Genomic DNA, 22785 nt, shown 5'->3' with positions numbered 1-22785 from the left:
TTAATTTTTTTCTAGAAAAGTTATGTAAGAATATTTATACCTGTGTAAGAAAATTTTTCATAATCAATTTTATCACAAATTCAAAAAGTTCTATGATGTTGCGATTTTTAAAAGTATTAAAATAAATAAAAAATTAGGTGGTGCTTAATATCTTTTTTTATTTTAAAAATTCCTGCATTTAGTCTTTTTAAATTTAATAATGGATTTTTTGTGAAAATTTGAAATTATTGGTTAAAAATGAAGGATAATATAGATTTTTAATAAATACTCTTTTTTCTGTTATTAGGAACCTATTGAGGTTACCAATTTTGATCGCTTGTATCTCAAAAATTACTTTGATTTTTTTAAGAAGTTAAAAATTTATAATAGATCAGATATAACTCTATTAAATAAGATCAACTTGTAAAAATAAAGGTGGACACCCCTCCCTATGCCCAAACTAACAATTATAGAAGAAAAAACTTAAATGATTTAATATTAGCTGCATGTAAGGTTGTACTTTTAATGAAGTTGTCTTTCCCTTTGCAATTAACAACTTTCTTGAATAATATTTAAAAATTTTCAACTTTGTATCTCAAAATTTTCATACTTTGTCAAACAATAATGATGGGTTAGACAAGTAAGTATAATTTCAATGGAAAAATATCTACTTGTAAAAAAATTTCTGATTTTCATCAACAATTTATGCTTAAAAACAATACAGTATTTACTTGAAACAATCACATAAGTTATAAATAAACAACAAACATAATCAAATAAAAACTATTTTAAAATTTATATGATATATTTAATAAGTTTTAGAGAAAAGTATACTTTCTTACAAAAATTACCCAGTATAGTTAAACAGGACGTCTGACTAGCACTAAGATTGAAATATCTAATTCAAGAAAAAAAAAATTAAAAACTCAAAACTAAAGTCAATGGCTTAAAGTGGAGAAAGACCTTGTAGTTTTGAACTATTGGTAATTTGCTTTGTAAACACTGTTTTTATGTACTTTAAGGGCATAGGGGGTCCCATCTTGATTTTTACACATTGATCCTATTGTTTAAGTTTTATCTGAGCTATCAGATATTTTTAATTGCTTGAAAAAATTCAAAGTAATTTTTGAGATATGAGAGATCAAAGTTGGTTTAATAGGTTCCTAATGGAAGGCGCAAACTAAAAACGGAAAAAAGACTATATCACTAAATCTATCTTCTGCTACTTTTTTTTTGAGATAAATACCTTAAAATTTTAGGAAATGTTCCTTTGCAGATTTTAGAAAATTCTGTCAGAACTAAGTTTTAAAAATTAGAAGATAAAGAAATTTATTAAAAACATTAACAAATAAAACAATTTTCTTTTGTTTTTTGTTGTATAAAGGTTTTGGAGCTCTACATAAAAAAATGTGGTAGTTATCTCAAAAAACGTAAGAGGACATAGATTTTTAGTGAGTACTAGGTATTCACCGTTTTATAGTTTGCGCCCCTCTAAGGAACCTATTGTAACCTCCACTTTGACCACCTATATCTCAAAAAATATTTTGAGTTTATAAAATATGTAAAAAGCAACCCCCTACTCCCCCCTATGCCCTTAAATGTGTATTTGACTGGTAAAAAAGTTTGATAGTGATAAAAAGTTTTTATCTATCAATTCATATATATTGTTTATGTAAAATCGAAACTTTACTAATTAACATGTAAAAGTTAACACTGATTTTAGGTACTTCAATAAGAGAATAAGCATCTAAAAACTTTCTAGAACTAAGTTTTATTTATTTTTTCATACTTTGCCAAAAAGCTTAAAAATACTTTGATCAAGATCAAATCATTTAATCATCTGCCCTGATATGCTTGTATGAATTTATGTGGGCAGACCTTAGTATAGCATATAATTATGAAGGTTGTTTCAAGTATTGAATGTAGTTGACAAGTTGTCATCACTTAATGTTGTTATGCAAATTTGTTAATAACTAGTATGCAAATTTGTTAGCAACAGATAGTTAGCAAATTTGTCAATGACCAACATAGTTTGTACAAAATCTACCAGGTTCAAAGCTTCTTTAAAAGTAAGCTTCCAAATTAAAGTACATAATAAAGTTTTAATAGTCATTGTGAGAAAAAAATAAACGAAACGAAAAAATCGTCTTCAACTAATTCAAATAATTTTATCATACATTTTAACATTTTCACAACTTTAATAATTAATTTGAATTAGTTTTAAACAAAAAAATTCATTAAACACAGGCTTGAAAATACAACTCTTTTTATTCTTATCAATATTTTATTAAAGTTGTGGGACAGTTTTACTTTTAATTTTTGTTTTATTTAAAAGTTCGATTTTACGGAATACTTTTGACCTTTAAACGAATTCTTATAAATATTGGGCTAGTATACATAAAATTCAGTTTGATTTGCATATTTGCTGCGTCAGCAATATAAGCTGTTTTTATGTAATTTTTAGTTTTAGTTATTAAAACTTTTTTTTTTTTTTAATTTTAATTAAATTTATTAGTTTATTAATTTGATTATTAATTAAATTAATCTATATATTTATTTTATTAATTTAGTAATTAATTATAATAAAATTAATTTTTTATTTATTTTTTAATAAATTATCAATTTAATAACTTTATTATTAATCATATTGATTATTAAGTTTATTAACTGTTTATTAATTGTTAACTACTATTAATTAGTTATTAGTAAATAAATTTTTTTTAACTATTTATTAATTACTTTTATTTATTTATTTACTATTTTTATGTATTAAGGTAAGGTGGGCTAAGAATGAGTCTAAACTAAAAAATAAAAAAAACATTTAAAGAAATTCTGATTCTATAAATATGCAAATCAGACTTATTTCAGACTAAACGTAGAACGTTTGGTTTTCTAGCTACTTTTGTCAACTTCAACTTTAATTAACATTTTATTATTTTTCATTGTTATGTTTTTGTCTTATCAATTTCTTTCACGGTAACTGACTTACGATATCCTTTAGCCGTACTTGAACTGTAAGATTGTCAATAAAAAAAAGTTGATGAATTTGAAAAAGCTATTAAAACACATATTTGTTTCAATAATACAAGTTGATTTTTTAAATTACTAATCAAAGTTAATAAAAAAATCGGATTTATATTTTTTAATTTTAGTTATTTTTTTCTATACACTTGAAAAACTTTAGTTTGTAGTAAAAGCCAGTCTAACAAAGCTCTCAACGTTTTATAGCAATTGAACACTTGGTCAGTAGAGGCCATAGTTACATGGTCATATGTTTTAGGGTTTACTTTTTTATTTTCTAATCAAAAATATTTACCTGTAAAAATCAAATAACTTACTATAAGACTATAAGTTAAAAATTTAAAACTTTGTTTTATTAAAATATAGTTTGAAATTTCTTTACTAGCTTAGATAAAATAGACTTTCTTTCATTTAAAATATTGATAATAAAAGACTGATAAAAAAGAAACTGTAGTTAATAACTTTTCAGAGAAAAAATTGCAGCTTATAGGAATTTTGTAAGTTAATTAATCAAATAGAACTTTTCGATTTTTTTTAACTAGTGACCAACGGATACAACGGACCTTAACTTTTTTTTTTAATTTGTTAGTAGACCTATAACTTGTTTTTTCCTTTTAGCTTTTCAACGATTATTAACCAATTAAAAAATCATAGCAAGTTTTAATAATTTAGTAAACACTAGAAGTTACACAACTTAATCTCTTTTACAAATAAAGTAGAAATTTTAAACTTAATGATTTTATAAAAACAAACCAATTAAAAAGAATAAGTCTAAAATTTACATGTAACTTTGCTTAAAACCACAAAATCTCTATAGTATATTTTATTTTGTTTCTAAGTTAAAAGTTGTTTGTTTGAGTCATGGTTGTTCAAATACTTTTTATTACAAACAAAAAGATTCTTATCACAAACAAAAAGAGATAATCCGTTGTAATCAGATCTGCCAGTACTCGAAAATACGAGCAAATTACACTCGATAAACCGGTTTAAGTTTTTCAGATTTGTGAATACGTGATCTTTACGTAAAAATTTGCCGCAAAAGCGATTACATTGTGTTTAAAAGTGTAAACAAAAATCAATATAGCTCATAGAGTCAGTTAAATTAATTGTTTAATTAAACGCAGCGACCTAATGCAGTTTGAGTGTCGAAAGTGCATTTTTTCATATTTCCGCTGAAAGCAATCTTGCCCCGGGGCTTCGTGCGCATTCTACTGATAAAGTTACGACCGTGCGACAATTGCAAAACATTTTGAAGTTGTTTGTGAGAGGCGGCTGGTTAATAACTTAAGTGCGTTTTCAGGGAAAACCAAAGCTTTTCGTTGCAGTTTTGCTTTAGGCAGTTTCGAGGGTTTCGAATTTGTGAAATAACTTTCTGTGTATGTTTTGCTTGCGTTGAAAAATAAAAATATTTTCAGTTCGGAACGGCTTGTTTCGAAATTCCATAAAAAATTGAGATTGTGAATATAAGTTTGCTTTTTTTTAATTTTTGATGTTTGCTAGCCTTTGTTTTAAGACTCGAACCTTATTTAGTTTTTTGTTCATTTATATTTACTATGATTAAACTGTTTCACACAAACAAGTGTTGTCACGTGTTTTAGTGGAACTGTGCCTAAAGATATCGATAGAATTTTTAGTTAAAACTGCAATAGTCAAAATTACCTTTTTAATTTAATTTGAAATGGTTTCGCAAGATATGCAACATTTTAATTATAACCAATTATGTTATTGTCTTGTCAAAAAAATTCAAATAAAATACATAGTAAAAAAAAAATTAAACACCAAAATTTTGTGTTTTACGCGTAAGTATTTAGCTCAGAGAGAATATAAGTTCAACAAAGAATAAATGTTTGATAAAACACATTTGTATAAATTTTAATTATTTATTTAACAAGTGAGCTCTAGGCTTTCAGAAAGAAAACTTTTAATGGAAAAGATTCGTAGTCTACTTAGTTTGGATATGTCTTTATAAAAACTTAAGCCTTATAGTTTTCAAATCTAATTATTTATATGCTTAAGTTACTATATTAAAACTTAAGTATAACCGCTTTACCGGTTAAGTTTTTTTTTTTGATAACTTTTCTATTTTCTACCTTTGAAAAAAATAATCAAATAGAGATATTTCATTAAAAGTATCTCAATTAAAAAAAACAACTTAGAAGAATTTTTCTGATTGTATTGTTTGATAACGGTTCCACAAAGAGCGCATCAATAATTAAATTGTATTAAATGATTATAAAAAACTTCAACACGCCTTGATTTTAATGCGTTTAATAGTTATACGAGAATCAGGCATAATTAAAGTGGTTAAAAACAAGATACTAAAGAGTTAAGGTTCTAGCTGAAAATTTTGCTATGTTTTGTGTACAAAACACATAAAAAAGTATAAAAATAGTTTGTTGTTAAATTATTAAACTTTTAAAGGGCGTTTTGAGTGATAATTGATTGTTTTTTAGTAATACGAATCAAATTTTGACTACAAGTCTACTAGATTATCGGAAAAAAATAACAACTTTATTTAACCTATCCCTTTTCAGTATTGATGTTTTTAGTAATATCATCTGAAATAAAGTGGTTTATGAAATAGTATATAAATTTAAAATGTTATATTGTAAACAATGTAGCCTAAAATATTTTGTCTAATATTTATAAAATCAGTAAAATTTTACTTAAAATATTCGATAAGCTATGTTATATAAGAGATAAATTACTTTGGTTTTTTTTTGAAATTTTAAAACATAAATAGTTTAAAGTTTCTTTTTAGATTAAAATAAATGTTTTAAATTCTGAGAAAACTTTAAAAATAGTTTATTTTGATTTGCTCATATCAAAAGAATTAGCCTAGCGCCAATTAAAAAAATACTTTTACGTTGTTCTCAAAATAATTTTAGTTGTTATTTAAAAAATGTACTTTTGTTTATAATTTACTAGAAGCAAATATTACTTTAATGAGACAACAAAAGTAAACATTGTTTAAATTTATTATAATATTGTTTTTTTTTTGTTTGAAATAATTTGTATAAATGGTTTGTGATAAAGTAAAGAAAGTTGTTTAAAGAAAAATTTAAGACTGCTCAACTTATTATTTTTTTCAACATAGCAACTGTTTTCTTTTTTATTTTATTTTAGTATTAGCATTTTTGTATTTTATTTATGTACTTTATCTGTATAGACATACTTTTGAATATCATCGAAATTATCGTTTGCTGTTTTATATTCATTTTAATTGAACTAAAAATAATTTAATTTATACAGCATAGTAGTGTTATTCAAAATGAATTACAAAATTGGGTCAACAGCGTTTTTAGCGTTGCTGTTTCTATGTTGTTTCACTGGAACTTTACAGGGTTAGTTTATTTTTTACTATGTTGTTTCACTGGAACTTTACAGGATTAGTTTGTTTTTCACTATGTTGTTTCACTGGAACTTTACAGGGTTAGTTTATTTTTAAGTATGTTGTTTTACTGGAACTTTACAGGGTCAGTTTACTTTAAACTATTTTGTTGTTCTATTTTACAACATTATTATTTTTAAACATTTTCAATTTTATTAATTCCTAGTTTTTTTGAAGTTTTTAGAAGCTTATTTTAGTTTTAACTTAAAAAAATTCTTAATATATGTAATTATTAAGTTATAAAATAGTATATTTTTAAAAGTTATATTTAAAGCACTTAGCAACCGAAAATTATTTATACGTAAATTAATCAACCTTTATAGAAAAAACATAAAAATAGCGTAAAAACTTAAATTGATTAAATTTTCAGACAATTCTCTTAAATTAAGTTTTAAAAAACAGTTAAATACAGTTTTATTTTAGTTGTTGCAATTTTTTTATAGTCGTATTACAACATAGAACTTTAACTTTTAAATTACTATCTCACTATAAAATAATGCACAACCATAAACCTTAAAAACCTAAAACTTTGTTCAATACAATAAAAGCATGGCGAATAAATTTTTTTAATTACATTTGTTTAGTTAAACTTACAAAGCATGTAAAAATAAAAGTGATAAAATCTACAAAAATTGTGCCCGAACTTTACTAAACAGAAAGTGTTTGAAATTTTCAACTAAATGCCGTTTTAAACTTAAATTAGTAAGACTTCATTTGAAATTGTTATTTTATCACAAAACCAATCGGGCACGTTGAATATCAAACATATAAGTTCTAAAATAAAATAACTTTTTCATTTGAATTCATTCACAGATGAAACAGTTTAAAATTTTCGCGTTATTACTAAAATCACAAACTTGTTTCGCAATTTGCAGAATAATTTCAATTAAACATGTTTACAGGTGAAGTGCTCACTTGCGCCACCGGTGAGAGGATCGACACCGGCGGGAGGGTCATCGACCACGTGGTGGACGCCTCGTGCCCCGATGCGAACCACTCCTGCAGGGTGGAGTCCTACACGCTGGTGCTCGGCGACGGCGGGCCACCAGGTCACTAAACTATAACTTGTTCTAAATCAAATATTTCAGTCACTTTATTTTCAAAACAATGTTTCGATTAAAAAAAAGCATTTGCTAATAAAAAAAGTCTTGTCTATTTAGATTTTAGAAATAAATTTTTCAAATAAACCAAATGTTTTTGTTTAAATATTATCAGCTGCTGTTAAAGTTCAAAATGTTTTTTGTCTGGTATTAAACTCATACTTTTAACATTTTCAAACGTAATCGGCTGCTCTGTTAAGGTTTAAAATGTTGCAGCTGAACTCTTTCGAGTTCATCATGATTTTTGTTGATTTATCTGTTTTGTGAAAGCTGAACGGTTTTAAAATAGTATAACTAATGATAACAACCATAATTTTTTATTTGTTTCATGAACAAATATTTTAAGGCAACTATATATTATTTGAAGTTAATTTAAGTTTTAAATGCTATGTTCAAAGGCTTTTGTGAAGTAATAACTGTATGTATCTTCTTTTATTTTATTTTATTAGAGTCATAATAACCGTTGCTATAGCAAGGAGTTCACATAAAAACTAGTTACTCTGGATAGTTAAGTTTCATAACCTAATCAAAACTCCTCTTTTTAAATTATTAATGTTTTTTCATTTAAACTCACATTGTTAAAACTCAAGCTGTAAATTATATATGAAAATATTTCAGAGAGTAAATTTTATAATAAAAAAAAACTAAAAATCTTGCACTAAATCAAGTAAACATTTTCAAAAAATTTTCAGCAATTTGCACACGATAAAATTAAAGAAAACCAAAAATGTATTACCTAAAGTACGCTCTACAAACTCTAAAAAAATAATAGTTTTCACGTCATACACAAAACAACTTAATTATATCAACAAATTAAAAAAAAAGAGAAGTAATGACTTAAAAACAAATAAAAATAAGTTTTATTTAGTTCAATTGGAAGCCAGATATTGCATTGTCAATCAATAAAACAAACAGCAAATAAAAATAACAATTAGTTAGTATAAAACAAAATTATATTAATAAAAATAATTCACTCCGACTAGAAGCGAGTACAATAAATTATGCTTATATAATTTAATTTAAGATATTTAAAAAAAAAAGAAGACAAAAATTTAATTTCTGTTAATTTGCCAGCGGGAACTTGTGTGCCATAATAATCAAAACTAAAATTTTAATTAAAATTTTTTTTTTTTGCTTCAGTTTATTTGGTAGTAGCAACTTGTATGTCAAAAATTAAAAATAATTATTTTTCTATTCACTTCGATTAGAAGCGGGAGCTTAAAACATTAACCGAGAAAATAAACAGCATATTAAATAAATAAACAAAAATATATAACAAAAAAAAATCCGTTCCAGTTCGATTAACCGGAGGGTCTTGCATGCCGTTGGACGAACCCCAGCGCCAGTACACCTGTGACGTCATGATTGAAAAGGCCCAACAGGCGGGAACGCCCATTGAAAACTGCAAGGTGGAAGTTTGCAACACGTCACTGTGCACGTCACTCAAGTCAACCATGCCTATGACGTCACAGTGCCCGAGGGAGGAAGACGGTTGTTTCAAAATTGCTTAATAAAATAAATAAACAATATAACATTTTAGTGAAATTGTTAATGTAAAATTTGTTGGTATTTTAATTTTTTTCATACAAATTTATTTAAAAAACAATAAAAACAAGAAAAATGATTAAAAAAAAATTCAAATTAAGACGGTTATTTGAAAAATACAAACTAATTAAATTAAAAATGTATAAATAAACTACATAAAATCTAAGTTAAACTGTCAATAATTTTAAGAAGGGTGCAGTACTAAGTTTTTTTTTGTTTGTAACAAGGAAACTACTTTAATAAAAAAAAAACACAGGAAACTTCTTAAGGTCGAAATTAGATTAAAAACATTTAAAACAGTGTTGCAAAATGTTTTTTTTTGTATTAATTAGGTCTATTAAACATTTTTAACAGCTCGTCGACAATTAAAAAAAAAACTGTTACTTAAAATAATTGTTAGTATAGTTTAAGGAAAAAGACAAAAAGTTATAACTTACTCAAGGCCTACGTAATCTTTTAAAGCAGTCGAGAACTTATGTTTTTGTAACTTATGTTGTCTTTGTTAAGTTTTGTACCTTAGAAAATACATTCTATTAGTAAGTTCAACCGTAATCAGAAACTTTAAAAAGTTTTTATTAAGCAGCTTTAGTTAAAAAGCATTAAAAACTTGTTTTCTAAAAACTTTTTTCGTTTATTTTAAATATTTGTCTTATAACTTTATTTAGTTTGTTTTTAGTTTTAATTAATAAAAACAAATTTTTAAAAACAAAACACAGACGTCCAGCTGTTGCCCAGTTGTTCTCTGAAAACATTTCTGGAAAAAAGCAAGGAATGCTACGAAATATTCCTCAGAGAACTTCCTTACAAGCATAACAACAGTTGCAGGTTAATTTTTTTATTTTGTTTAACGGAGTTAGTTTAAAAAACGTTAACCATCGATGTTAAGGAAGCGAAGTGTTTTGTAAAAAGTTTTCAAAAACTCAAGTTTTTATTGTAAATGCTTCACGTAGAAAATTCGTGCTAAATGTACAACTGCAGGTTATAAATTTACTGAGTTGTTTCATCTTAAGATATAAAATGCTCATTTAGCTAATAGGTATCGGATATAAATTGGTTTTATCTGACATTCATTGTAAACTAACAGTTTAAACTAATGTTTGAAAATTTTATGTAAATGACAGTATTGTTCTGTTTGTTAAATTTAATTTTCACTACTTGGTACGAGCTAGAAGTTAATTTTTCAATGACTTTTTTGTGGAACTTTCAATAAAGCACGAACAATTTTTAAACAATTGTAACATTAAGTTTCTACAGACTGATCGCTATCAAAACTACATTAAATTGTTCTTTAATAGTTTAAATTTTTACATTGTGGACTATTAGTCTGTCAAACAAACATTTCGCAATATGTGTTTATATCAATATATCGTTTCGAGTTTAAAAAGCTGAAATTATATTCAAAAGAAAATATGAAACAACTTTATTGCATTTTTTTTGAATTCGACAGTTTTTTTTAAACTGTAGATAAATGTACATAAATGGGAACAAGTCAAAATAGCACGAAGAAAATTTGCACGAGGGGGTTTAATTAAACGAAGACACTTTTGCACGAAGACGAAATTGCAAGAAGACAAAATTGCACGAAGACAATTTCGCACAAAGAGTCAACTTTGCACGAGTGACAGTTTTGCACGGAGGGTCATTTAAAACTTCAGAACAAAACAAATCTTCATTTGGTTTTTTACAATAATACGATAAAACATAAAAACAAGATGCGTATGGACGTTACATATGTACACATAGTTACACACATTTATATGTTACAACTCTATCAGAACGAGAGCGGAGGGGATGCTGGTTTGCAGTGCAAAGATGCTGAACGAGTGCTTGCAAGGAACCTGCCCTTCCGCGTTGGATGACGTCAGAGGCATGCGTTCGATGTACGGGGTTGGTGACAACTAGTATATACATATATAACATTTAACTAATATATATATAACATTCAAGTCAGAAGTTTTTGGTGACGACAAACGATGAGTGTGTTTTAAGCGCTGAAATACTTTAAATAAATTTCATTATGTTATCAAGTATGAGTATTTTACAGTTCGATGCTACGGGGTATGAGTTAACGATGCATATATTTCAGCACTAAAACTTTTTAGATAAGTGCACGAAGTCTAACTGCGTTGTTTTATGTAAATGTTGAATTTTTTTAGTCAAATTATCACAAATATCACAAGAGCAGAGTTCATTGTACTCGGTAATTATCAATTTATTACTTGTCATTTAAGCTTTAAAGATATAATTTTACGTAAATAAATATGTTTATATACGCTTCTTTTCAACACTACCACTGAGAAAACATGTGTAGCATCAGTTTTTATTTTATTTTAAATATACTAAATATTAATGTACTATTAAGTTCATTGAACACTTTTAGACAGAAAAACTTGGTCTTGTTTTAAATATTTTACAAGTGGAAAGTATATTAATAACGCACCAAAAAAATAAATACAATTGTTTAAATTATAAATCTTTTCTAAGCTAACAACTGATAATTTTTCTTACCTTGTTCTGGAAAATAGCGATAAAAATACATCAGGCAGCTAACATTCTAAGTTAGTTCAGAACTGACAGAACTTATGTTTTAGCAAAATATGTCAATGACGTAACAATGGCGTAAAGTTCAAATTGTAAGAAACTATAAAGTATCATATAAGCTACCAATACCATAGAATTTTTCAAGTATGTTTTTTTAAAATTGTTTCTTATAAGTCTCTTTAGACATCAGTAAAAATTTTCAACAGGATGTATTATAAATTAATTAAAAACCTTGACAGCACATCCGACAGCTGACGATTCAAGTGCTGTCGGTCGACGTGATGGTGCAGCGCATGAAGGAACTCCTCTTCCCCGAGCTGGCCGACTACGTGGAACCCGTACTGCAAGCTTTCTGCCCCGATGACGAGCAGTTGGATGACGTCATCAGCAAGTGGCGGGGCGCGGTTTACATCACGCCGGTGCTGAGCGAAATGTTCAACGCTCTCGGGCTGAGCGTGAAGGTGATTTTATATTTACAATAAATTAGTTTGGTGTTTTAATAAAATAAGTTGAAAAGTAGTATAGTTTTGTCAGACTCATTTTTCAAAAATAGTATATTTTTTAATTCAAACCACCAATTATTGTTTATAAATTAATGCTCTTGTTTTTTTATTAGTTTTATAACAATAACTTTTTAACTGTTTACCCCCGTGCTTAGTAAAATATTCAAGGAGCTTGGGTGAATTTTCATTTTCAATAAATCAGTTTGGTTACTATGAATATATGATAACTATGAAACATTAATTTAAAAGCTTAAATGATAAAGCTTTGTTTAAGATTAAAGTTTTTATTTTAGTTTTCCCGTTAAGATGTTTAAGGTTTTAATGTTGAGCGTCAAGGTAAATGCTAATCTAAACATTTCATTTTGAGTATTTAATTTAACTTACAGATAAACATATAAGATAAATTTATAATGCATTAGTTAAAAGGTTGGACCAGTAAATTTAAATTAAAAAATAACGTTTTTTCTCACCCTCTGGTTGGTGAAGTGTTCATAGCTTTAGGTTTTTTACTTTCAATAAATTGATTAAAAATTTTAACTAAAAGAATATAACAAAAACTTTAAAATATTACTCTAAAGGCTGAACTAATAAAAATTTTTTTAGAAGTAACTTTTTTTTTCTTGATGAAATATTTAAGGCTTTCGCGTTGAGTTTTAAGGTAAATAGTTTTCCTTTTGGAGGTTTTTCTTTATATTTAAACAGTTAAAACTATTGATTTAGAAGAAAAAATATTTAAAATTTTCAAATATGCTCGCTGTTAAAAGCAGTTCTTATCAATCAGGTCATTGTTATCTGATTTATTTTTTTTAACTGTTGTTAGACACTAACTTGCATAATTTCTTTTTTCGTCTAGATTTTTTGTAAATTATTAATGTTATAACATTACAAAATGTTTTTTCTCAGTTAAAATTAGTTAACATACTAGTAACTTCTTAAGCGCAGTTAAATTAATTTTTTTCAGCAATCTTTAACGACAGTCAGTAGAGTAGTTGAACTTGAAAATTATTGCAGAGTTTACATTGTTGAAATAAAAACTCAAACAAAAAAACAGGTACCCTACCTACACGAGATAGGAAGTTGCCAGGATGAATTCTTCAGGAATCTGGTTCCCTTGGTGAACATGTTTCTTGAAAACATGAGGGAATTACCCGATCATGAAGCTTTTTGCAGGTTTGTTGTAATATATACACTCAGAGAAAAATTGTTGTGAAAATTTGCACAAATAGCTAGTTGTGACGTTTAAATAAAATATATGTGTTTGCTGGTGTTTGTAATGTAAAGTTGAGATGAGGTTATATCGAAACGCTTTTGATTAATTTACAATTTTCGAAAGCTTTTCAGTAATAAATCAACGTTTTATCTAAAATTATTTATTTCAAAAAAAATTTAAGTTTTGACAGTTTTTAGAAAAGTGTTTAGCGTTTACCGAACAAATGAAACTTTTGGTAAACATTTTATACTAGTGCATACTACCAAAAATAAATTACTACTAAACAATTTGAAACATAGTAGTAATTTTCAACGTTTTACTTATTATGTAATAAATATTCGTTTAAACTAGCTTCAACTTTGAAACTTAAAACTAACTGTTTTGAACTTATTGAGTACATTTTTCGGTATAAATTTCATAACTTGGTAATTTTACTCTAAGTGTGGTTTATTTAGCAATTATTTTACAATTTCTTATAAAATTTCTCCTCTGAAAAAATCGATTGTAACATATATCTTATATTTTAAACAAGACGTATATAAAACAAACTTAAATGCATTTTATTTATTATATTTTGAAAAATTCCTTGATAAATTATTTTGATCGAGTGTTTTGTCAAATAGAAAATGTAAAGAATATTTTTGTCATTTGAAAAATCTTAACAATAAAGAAAGAAAGCTTTCATTGAAACTATTCGGTTTTATTAAATGAGTTATGAGACACGTTTTTTTTTTGACAAGGTAAACTTTTTACGAACGCCTTTTGACAAATTAAATTCAGATTTGTTCAAAAATAGATTTTGATAACCGTTAAACTGAGTTTAGACGTCTAAAAACATTTTTATAAACCGCTTAAAGTGAAATGTAATAATTAATGAGCTTACAATGAAGCCAAGGTTTTCACATCTCAAATGAACTTTTAACGTGAAAATTAGAGCGGTAATTTTAAAGCTTTTCGTTTCTGATTGATTGCGTTGTTTTTTTTTAAACTTGCGTCAAAAATGTTAATCAAAACTTGTTCATTTTTAACTTCCGCTTTTGTTTTATAAGTCTTCGTTTTTAGCATAATTTTTATCATAAATATTCAACACTTAAAATAAACTTTGTTGACAAATGTTTCACTGCAAACAGTTTTTAAATATTTAATAGTAAGCAGTAATGTAAACATGCAAGTCACTAAAACAAACTAAACTTATAAAAATTTTTACAGTGTTTAAGTAAAAAAGTTTAAAAATTAAAATAAACTAAACCTATCAAATTTTTCACGGCGGCTTTGCAACAAAATAGGTGGATAAACAGTATTAAAATTTTTAATCGTTTTTTTTAATATAATAAAATCTATTAACAACTGTTAATCATAAACGGCTAAAATAAAAGTATTAAAAACTTTTTTTTACACAACTTACTGAAAAAAGTTTATTTTTTCACAGCGTTTACAGCAACTTTGCAACTAAAGTGGTGGAAATTCAGCAACAATATTGCGAGACGAACGACCTGATCAATGTCAACCAGATCAGAGACAACTTGGGTTTGAACCTGCAGCAAGCTCTCGACTTGAACAAGGGACTCGAGATTGTCTTCCGGTTTTTCAGCGAAAATCTACAGGCTCCTGACTGCGATTTGAGTGGTAAGCTCTTATCCAGCTCTTAGAGTAAATTTTTGGTGTTTTTAGCTTGTAACTCGACGATTTAAAAGTAGTTGAGCAGTTTAGGCTTGTGACTAATGAGTTTAAAAAGTTTTAAGACCAGTATAAGTGGTAGTTTAAAACTAAGCTTTAAAAGTTGAAATAAACTAAAACTGAATAAAAAAGTTTAAAAAAAGTTGTTATCGATATTCGAACTTTTGTTTTACAAACGAAATTAGAGGAAATCAAATAAATTTCATAAAATAATCTAATGCGGTTTGCTATAGAAAGTAGCCTTATAGTACTTTAATGTGTGTTACAGCATTTAGTCTGTATTCCAATCGTTTTAGCTTGAGACTAATGCACTTACTCGGTTTAAGCTCAAGTTAAAAGGTTTAACTAAACGCAGTTTTTACAACTTAAGCCATACAAAACTCCATCAGTACGATGTATTACCAGAAGCACAGAGAAAACATAAATGATAAACATTCGTTTAATGTTTTTGAAAGTCTTTAAAAAAATGTAAGACAACATAAAAGTATAGTGTCAATTTTTGTTTTAAATAAATTTCTCATAAATTTATACGCACTTCTAATTTATTGTTTTAAATTTAAAAGGTTTTGTGTTTTGCAGCTATCGTTGCATAAATAACAACTAATTAGTTTGAAAAAAATAAAATGCATTACAAACAAATTTGTACATTAATTAAATTTTATTTAATGCAAAAAAAAAAGCAGACAAAACTGGTTCTGGGGAAAAATCTGTCGAAGGATCTGGATTGACAACTGGAACTACTGAAAATGTTGATGAGAAAGTTACTGAAAATGTTGATGAGAAAGTTGATGAGAAAGTTGATGAAACACCCACTGAGAGTATAATTGTGGAAGGCAGTGCTTTTGCCGGCTTCCCAGGTAATAAAATTTTAAGTCTTTTTTTAAATAGAAAACAAGAATTTTAAGTACTTTTTTATTATTCACAACCTCAAATATGTGGACACCATTTTTGTTTTACTTACAAACTTGACTTTTTAATTATTTTTTATACAGTTTATATTTTACCCGTTTATACGACTTCTTTGTAAAAAATATCCAGACAATGGCTTTATAAAGCTTTTTGCACACTTAAACTCCTACTAAGTTTTATTTTTCAAAAAGTTTGGTATATTAAATAAGTTTAATATTTATTTTTTTTTTCAAGGATTGCGAACGTGTGTTACTGGGGACAGAGTGTTCGGTATCTATGACAACGTGGCAGTCACCCCATGTCCAGGACCCGATTATTACTGTTTGTATGAAACCCTGCAGTATGTTGACAATGGTGTCACATGTAAGTTTAATAAACAAAATAAAAAATCAACTGACTTTTGTGCTAATTTTTTTTTTTTAACTTCAAAAAGTGTAAGCAATTAAATTTTTCTTTATTTTGTTTAACTAAAAAATTGTTTTTAAATAGAAGTAGTTAGCTTTGCCTTAGGTTTGAATTTTCTTAAATAGAATAGTTAGAACTTAATCATTATTTTTATTTAAATATGTTGAACGTCAAAATAAAACTTGTTAATTAATTTCAAGTTCTCCCGCAGACACATACGAAGGCGGGTACTGCAGGAGACCTCAGGACTTGTACACTTGCAAGGAGATCGAGATGTTCAAGGAGATGAGGAACGAGTCCATGACCAACTGCCGGACGCATCATTGCTACGCGGATATGTGCACGGAGCTCAAAGTCAATCCTCAGCGGGATGAGTGCGATACTCCTGAAAATGGTAACTTGGTTAAATTATTTTTTTTGTTAATTTATTTACTCATGTGCACTGAACTGAAGATAAATCCCCAACGAGATGAATGTGATAATTTTAATAAGCATGTTTTAAATTTTAATATAAGTAATATAAAATGATTTCTTATTTAAAAGCTAGATTCTAAATTTAACTTACAACAATGAATAAATGTAACTGTAATCTTTTTTTATAAAACAGAACTTGACATGATTAAGCTTAGTTGAACTTGTTTTATTTGTTTACAAAATTTTACGGTATAACAAAAAACATAAACTTGTCACTAAAATACAACTTTCACATTACAGACAACAAGAATGTTTTTACAGACATACAACTTTTCATTAACCAACATATAGTTGAAAACAATCAAAAGTACAGATATTATAAAATTTTCCTTATAATTTGTATGAAGGTAATAACAAGTTTTTGATCTTAAGGTGCGAAACATATCTAGTCTGTTGTTTGTGTTTGTTTTTAAAAAATACTAAAATATAAACATAAATATTACTTTTTATATCAATATATTAATAAATTTTTATATAATAACTAAAAACATCATTACACATAAACAGACTTTAAACTTGGTAAAAACAGAAGTATTATAATGTATAAACGGTTTTAAATAAAATAAGTGAATATGTAATTTAACAGACTTGCAACTTCTACCTAGCTGTACTCTCAGAGATCTCATACAAAAGATGTCTCATTGCACCCATCAATACCTCACAGAATTCCCCTACAGCTCACAAGATACTTGCAAGTGAGTTGATATATTGGTAGCATACATTTTTGCTAGCGATATGGTGATTATAAATTAGTATTTACTACAAACTATATATATGTTGCTCAAAGTTTCACAAAAAATGCAAGTAAGTTGATACTTTGAAAGTTTAGTTTGTCGCTTCCGTTTACTGTGATTATTTTTTAATGTCATCTTAAGTTACTTGACTGTTATTTTATATTTCTCGTCTATGTCTACAACAAAGAATACTTTTATATTATGCAGCTTTTAAAAAAGCTTAAATTAGTTAAAAAATTTTAAAACCGTATTTCACATTCATATGTTATGTTTTACCTTAAAAAAATACTGTCTTCTCTAATAAAAGAAAAGTGGTTTAATGAATTCTGTTATCGTGATAAAGAATTTCTATTTGCAATTTATAGTTTTAAAATATTTATCAACCATATAATTTATGTTTCACAAATGTTTCTAATTTTGTAGTACAGCTTAAAAGTGTTTGAACTGAACTATATGTAACCTAACTAGTCAAACTTTTATAAATATTCTACTTTGTGATATTTAACTTAAATTTTTGTTAATAAGTTATTAAAAACATGTTTTACATTTTTCGTGTTGACTTGTTTATACTTGTAAAACATACTGTTACATACTTGGATTTGTTTGTATGTCTTTATTTTCGTCTGAGAACTTAAAAAAGTGATTATTTATCTTGGTGCATGTTTAAATATTCTGTACATCTGTGTACGTCATGTATATGACCTTTTAAAAATCTTCAGGCTTGTCATTTACATACTTTTTTATACTAAATGCTTCTTCTTTTACTAGATGAAGATTGTTAGCATTTTGCAAAATAAACTGAAATCTTAATTTAAATAAATTTTGTGTTTTTGCTTCGAACTCTGAAAAAAAAACCATGTATTAGTTCGTGTTTTTTATTATAATTACCAGTAGTTTACATGTAGATACAACTTAAAGGTATTTTATTACCAAATTTTTGCAACAGCGGTATAAATTAACGAGCATTTTTGCATCAATAATTATATATCCATGTAAACATACATGGCATACACTAGTTTGAAGTATATGCAAAAGCTGTGTTAATAAATAAAAACTTTTTCTGTAAAAATGTCAAACAAAAAATACAGCAGCATATTTGATTATTTTTTTCTACTCGTTAATCATGTTTATGCTGATATAAATTTTGCTTAAACTAAGATATAAATATGCTTTATATCTTGAAGATATTGTATTCGCAAATCTAATTGTTTAATATCCTAACTTTCTTATCAAAACGTTCAAAGTAAAAAACTTTTCTATGACTTAGGTAAGATACTTTTTTAGTTTGATTTCAGAAACATTCTTGAATGAGATATTTTTTATTACCTGAAATTAACTAAAGTAATTTGAAATACTAGTTATAAAATAACTTAAATTTATATTCAAGCAACAACGTAAAAAAGATACTGTTATGTTTTGGATGACTTGTAAAAAAATTTTTAAAACTAACTAGCATTACCATTGTAAAACAAGTATTAAACAATAACCAATACAACACTCCGTTTACAGAAACAATATCGGTAAGGTATTGTTAGGTCTTGGAGAAATTGAACATAAATTTTTTGAAATATTTGAACCTAACAGTAAAAAAAAAGTATTAAATAATACAAAAACTTTTCACAGCAATAATGTGGACAATATGTTGTTATGCATGGGAGAAATAGCTCACAACTGTTTGTGGGGAACTTGCCCAACTGTTCTTGATATGCTACCTGGGTTGAGATCGTTCTATCAGGTTTGTATTTGATTTTGAAAGTACAGCTTTAAAATAACCACAAGATGTTTGAAGTTTATGTTTTAAATGAGTTTTTTTTTTTTTGCAGAAATTTTGCAGAAAAGAAAAACTCAAAAATCTATTTTCCATAAAAAAATATTAAACGAAACTATTTATCTAAATGCGTTTCTTTGATACAATATAATAAACACTACGTTAACTTTAAAGCATATCATAAAGTTTAAATAAAACAAGTAAACATATTTTATCAAGAATTAAATTAAAACTTTAAAGCTCAACAGTAAGTCTAAGGAAATGACGAGAAAAAATAAAACAACGATAGTCTGTTTTTTTATGAAGTAAAATAATATTGAAAAAAAAAATCCAAGTAAACAGCCAGTATTAGAATTGATAAAATAAAAAATATTAAAAAGCCAGTTTTTTTACCAAGTTAAAAGTTAATGAACAAAAATTAGCTTAGTGTTAAGTAAACAAAAAAACTACTCAACAGCCGGTGAGAGAGATGACACGTGACCTGACTTCGGTGGAAGACGCCTACAATCGTCTCAATTTCTGGGATTCCCCTTTGACCGTGGAACTTTTGAAGAACGCTACTAGGGCTTTCTGCCCACAAGAGGCAGAAAAAGAACGGGTGAGAGGGATTGATTTTAGTAATATTTAAAAAAATAATAAGTTTTAAATCAAAATACTTTATCAAAATTAAGCTGTATATAATAGTTTAATTTTTGTTTAATTTTACATCTAAGGGATACTTAGTAATAATACTTCAAATTACTTGAATTTGTTTAAATAAAATATTAATAAAAAAATCCTTGGTTTTATTATTTATATTATTCATATAAAGGCGAGGGAAATTTGGTACGTAGTTGCGGAGGTGCTTCCCGGTTTGGAGAAATTCTTCAAAAGTTTCGAGTCCGCGTTCATGCTTCCCCCACTGGAGTACGTGTTGCCTTGCACCAGGGAATTCCCCAGGAAGCTGAAGGAGGAGATCAAAATGGCCGTTGACGGGTTTTCCCGCGCATCCAGTCACCAATCTTTTTGCAAGTCGGTGAAATTTACACTGTTGTTAACAGAAAATTTATAAACTATTGGTTTTCAGCCAAGTTAGATTAGTTTAAAAAAGAAAGTTTATATTTTTATTATTTTTATGTACTTTTCCTAAACAGCATAAAGTTGATCTGAACAACAACTGTAGGTAAATTTAAGTACGATTCAGTTATAAAATTTTTTATGATATCTTTGCAGTTATAACATAAATAGTAATGCCATGCTAATCATTTTGCTCAGAACATACGAGGACTTTCACGCTTCGATAAACAAGCTGAAGGTGACCCACTGCGAGTCGGATCCGCGGATCAGGATTGAGAGGATCGTCAACCAGATGGGAGTGAGTGACGGAGCAGCGAGGTTGTTCAGCGAGGGACTGGACGTGATCGAACAGTTCTTCTCGCAAAATTACAAGATGCCCGGATGCGATCAGGGTTGGTTCTAATTTGTAAAAATTGATTAAAAAATGACGTTAAAATAAATACGTTCATGATACTTTTGCCGTTGACTTGAAATCTTTAAAATATTTGCAAGAAGTTTTTGACCGTTTTAAACTTAAAAAAAATAATCATAAAACAAAAGTAGATGGTTTTAAGAAGTTCTTATCGTAAAATTACAAGATGCCAGGATGTGACAGCGGTTGGTTTCAGTTGTGAAATATGACAGTTATAAACATTGATAGAATACTTTATTTTTTATTAAAAAGCTGGTTTGCGCAAAATACAATATGCTAGGATGCGACAGTGGTTTATTTTATATTTTATTTTAATGATAATTTTTAAACACTTAGTCAAAATATTCAAAGTAATCAAAATGGGAACTTATTCATTCAAATAACATTGTTCTATTTCTTCTCATCGTAATCTTAATATTCTAGTATCTATGTTAAGCACTGACGAGCTGTTTAAGCGAAAGTTTGTCTGTTCAAAGTACTTTTGAAAAAAAGTAGTTTGTTTTTCTTTTACAAAAGAAACCTATAACTGTTTCTTCACAAATCAAGTGTAAATTAAAATATAAGTAAACAGTTTTAGATAACAACAAAATTTTCTATATTTAGCGAATCGACTGTTGACTAAAAAACAGGTGAACTTTTAGCAGCTAGTTGTCGTTGTTTAATAAAACAGTTTAAGCAATTGCAATAGTGATGTTAATGGTTTAAAAACTAGTTTAACATTAACACTTAGCAGATATTAACGTGCTTACTTTAATTTAAACCCTTTCTCTGTTATAAAATTACGAGGTTTAAATAAACATAACTAAAATTTTCGATCAACTTGTTTATTTCAACACTTTGATTAATAACTACGATGCTGCTTGATTTTGATAATTTTATAAATTTGATTTGATTTGATTTTAACTTGAATATTAAAAGTAGAAAACAAGTTGAATATTTTCCTCAGAGCTGTAACAAACCTAACCGTTGAACTGTTTTAAACTAAGAAAGGTGTCAAAAATACTAAAAACAAACTTAAGATAAAAAATACTGTAAAAAACAAACTTAAGATAAAAAATACTGTAAAAAACAAACTTAAGATAAAAAATACCATAAAAAACAAACTTAATATAAAAAATACTGTAAAAAACAAACTTAAAATAAAAAATACCATAAAAAACAAACTTAATATAAAAAATACCATAAAAAACAAACTTAAGATAAAAAATACCATAAAAAACAAACTTAAGATAAAAAATACTGTAAAAAACAAACTTAAGATAAAAAATACCATAAAAAACAAACTTAACATTTATATTACTTTCAGAGAGAAGGTGTGTGGTTGGGGACCGGACGACTTCCATGGGATACCCGGTCTCTGACACGGTTACCGAGGTGCCATGCGGCCATGGCAACCAGGTGTGTTACCACGCAAAGTACGAGTTGTCGGGAGTTGAGAATGGCTTCAAGTGGACAGGTGAGAATCTGAACAAATAAAGTTTTTTTGAATCAGATACGGAAGTATAACTAAACCATCATACAGTTTTTGCGGTCTAAATTATAATAAAGTTACACGAAAACAAATTATGTACAACAACCATACAAACAGTTAGTTTTCTTATAAAAGGTGATATTGGTTTATTGGGTTTATCGGTTTCCGAGCTATTAACTCAAATATAACTCTTTAAACATAAACTAATGATACATAATAAAGATCACGATTTACTTAAAAGAACAGTTTAGGCTCTTTTATGTTGTACAGTTATGCAAAGCTTGCTGTAATTTTAACCTATTTTTCCCAAAGCGGGCTACACTATCACTTAATAATAAAACTAAAGATTGAAAAAATGCTATTTATAAAAACACTCTGCACAGTGCAAACTGAGCAAGGACTTTGCCACGACCCGGCCGAGGCACCGGCTCAGGACTGCCACGATTTGAAGTACCTGATGAAGGAGACCATCGACGGGGACGTGTCAAAGTGCGAGACGCACGTGTGCAACGGAGACCTGTGCACTCAGATGAAGACAACGGATCCCGACAATTGTCACACTGATGATGACGGTTTGTACTCAACATAT

General features: G+C 27.3%; 1 protein-coding gene across 1 annotated transcript in view; it reads left to right on the top strand.

The window, feature by feature from the left end:
• Nucleotides 1-6265: 6265 nt before the first annotated feature.
• The window catches only part of LOC145833017 (uncharacterized), a 56632-nt gene continuing 40112 nt past the window's right edge, over nt 6266-22785 (top strand). The window contains exons 1-18 of the mRNA XM_082940220.1: nt 6266-6344; nt 7294-7440; nt 8788-8982; nt 9753-9861; nt 10812-10923; nt 11817-12038; nt 13132-13250; nt 14720-14916; nt 15651-15824; nt 16111-16239; nt 16493-16675; nt 17342-17450; nt 19113-19224; nt 19715-19855; nt 20069-20268; nt 20512-20705; nt 22032-22181; nt 22580-22768. Coding sequence (XP_082796346.1) covers nt 6272-6344; nt 7294-7440; nt 8788-8982; nt 9753-9861; nt 10812-10923; nt 11817-12038; nt 13132-13250; nt 14720-14916; nt 15651-15824; nt 16111-16239; nt 16493-16675; nt 17342-17450; nt 19113-19224; nt 19715-19855; nt 20069-20268; nt 20512-20705; nt 22032-22181; nt 22580-22768 — 2755 coding nt within the window. The 5' untranslated portion in view covers nt 6266-6271. The remainder of the gene's footprint in view (nt 6345-7293; nt 7441-8787; nt 8983-9752; nt 9862-10811; nt 10924-11816; nt 12039-13131; nt 13251-14719; nt 14917-15650; nt 15825-16110; nt 16240-16492; nt 16676-17341; nt 17451-19112; nt 19225-19714; nt 19856-20068; nt 20269-20511; nt 20706-22031; nt 22182-22579; nt 22769-22785) is intronic.

This window comes from Thalia democratica, chromosome 4, assembly GCF_965202585.1.
Source record: "Thalia democratica chromosome 4, ktThaDemo2.hap1.1, whole genome shotgun sequence".
Lineage (NCBI taxonomy): Eukaryota > Metazoa > Chordata > Thaliacea > Salpida > Salpidae > Thalia > Thalia democratica.
The sequence above is the reverse complement of the archived record's forward strand: the minus strand, read 5'-3'. Positions and strand labels throughout refer to the sequence as shown.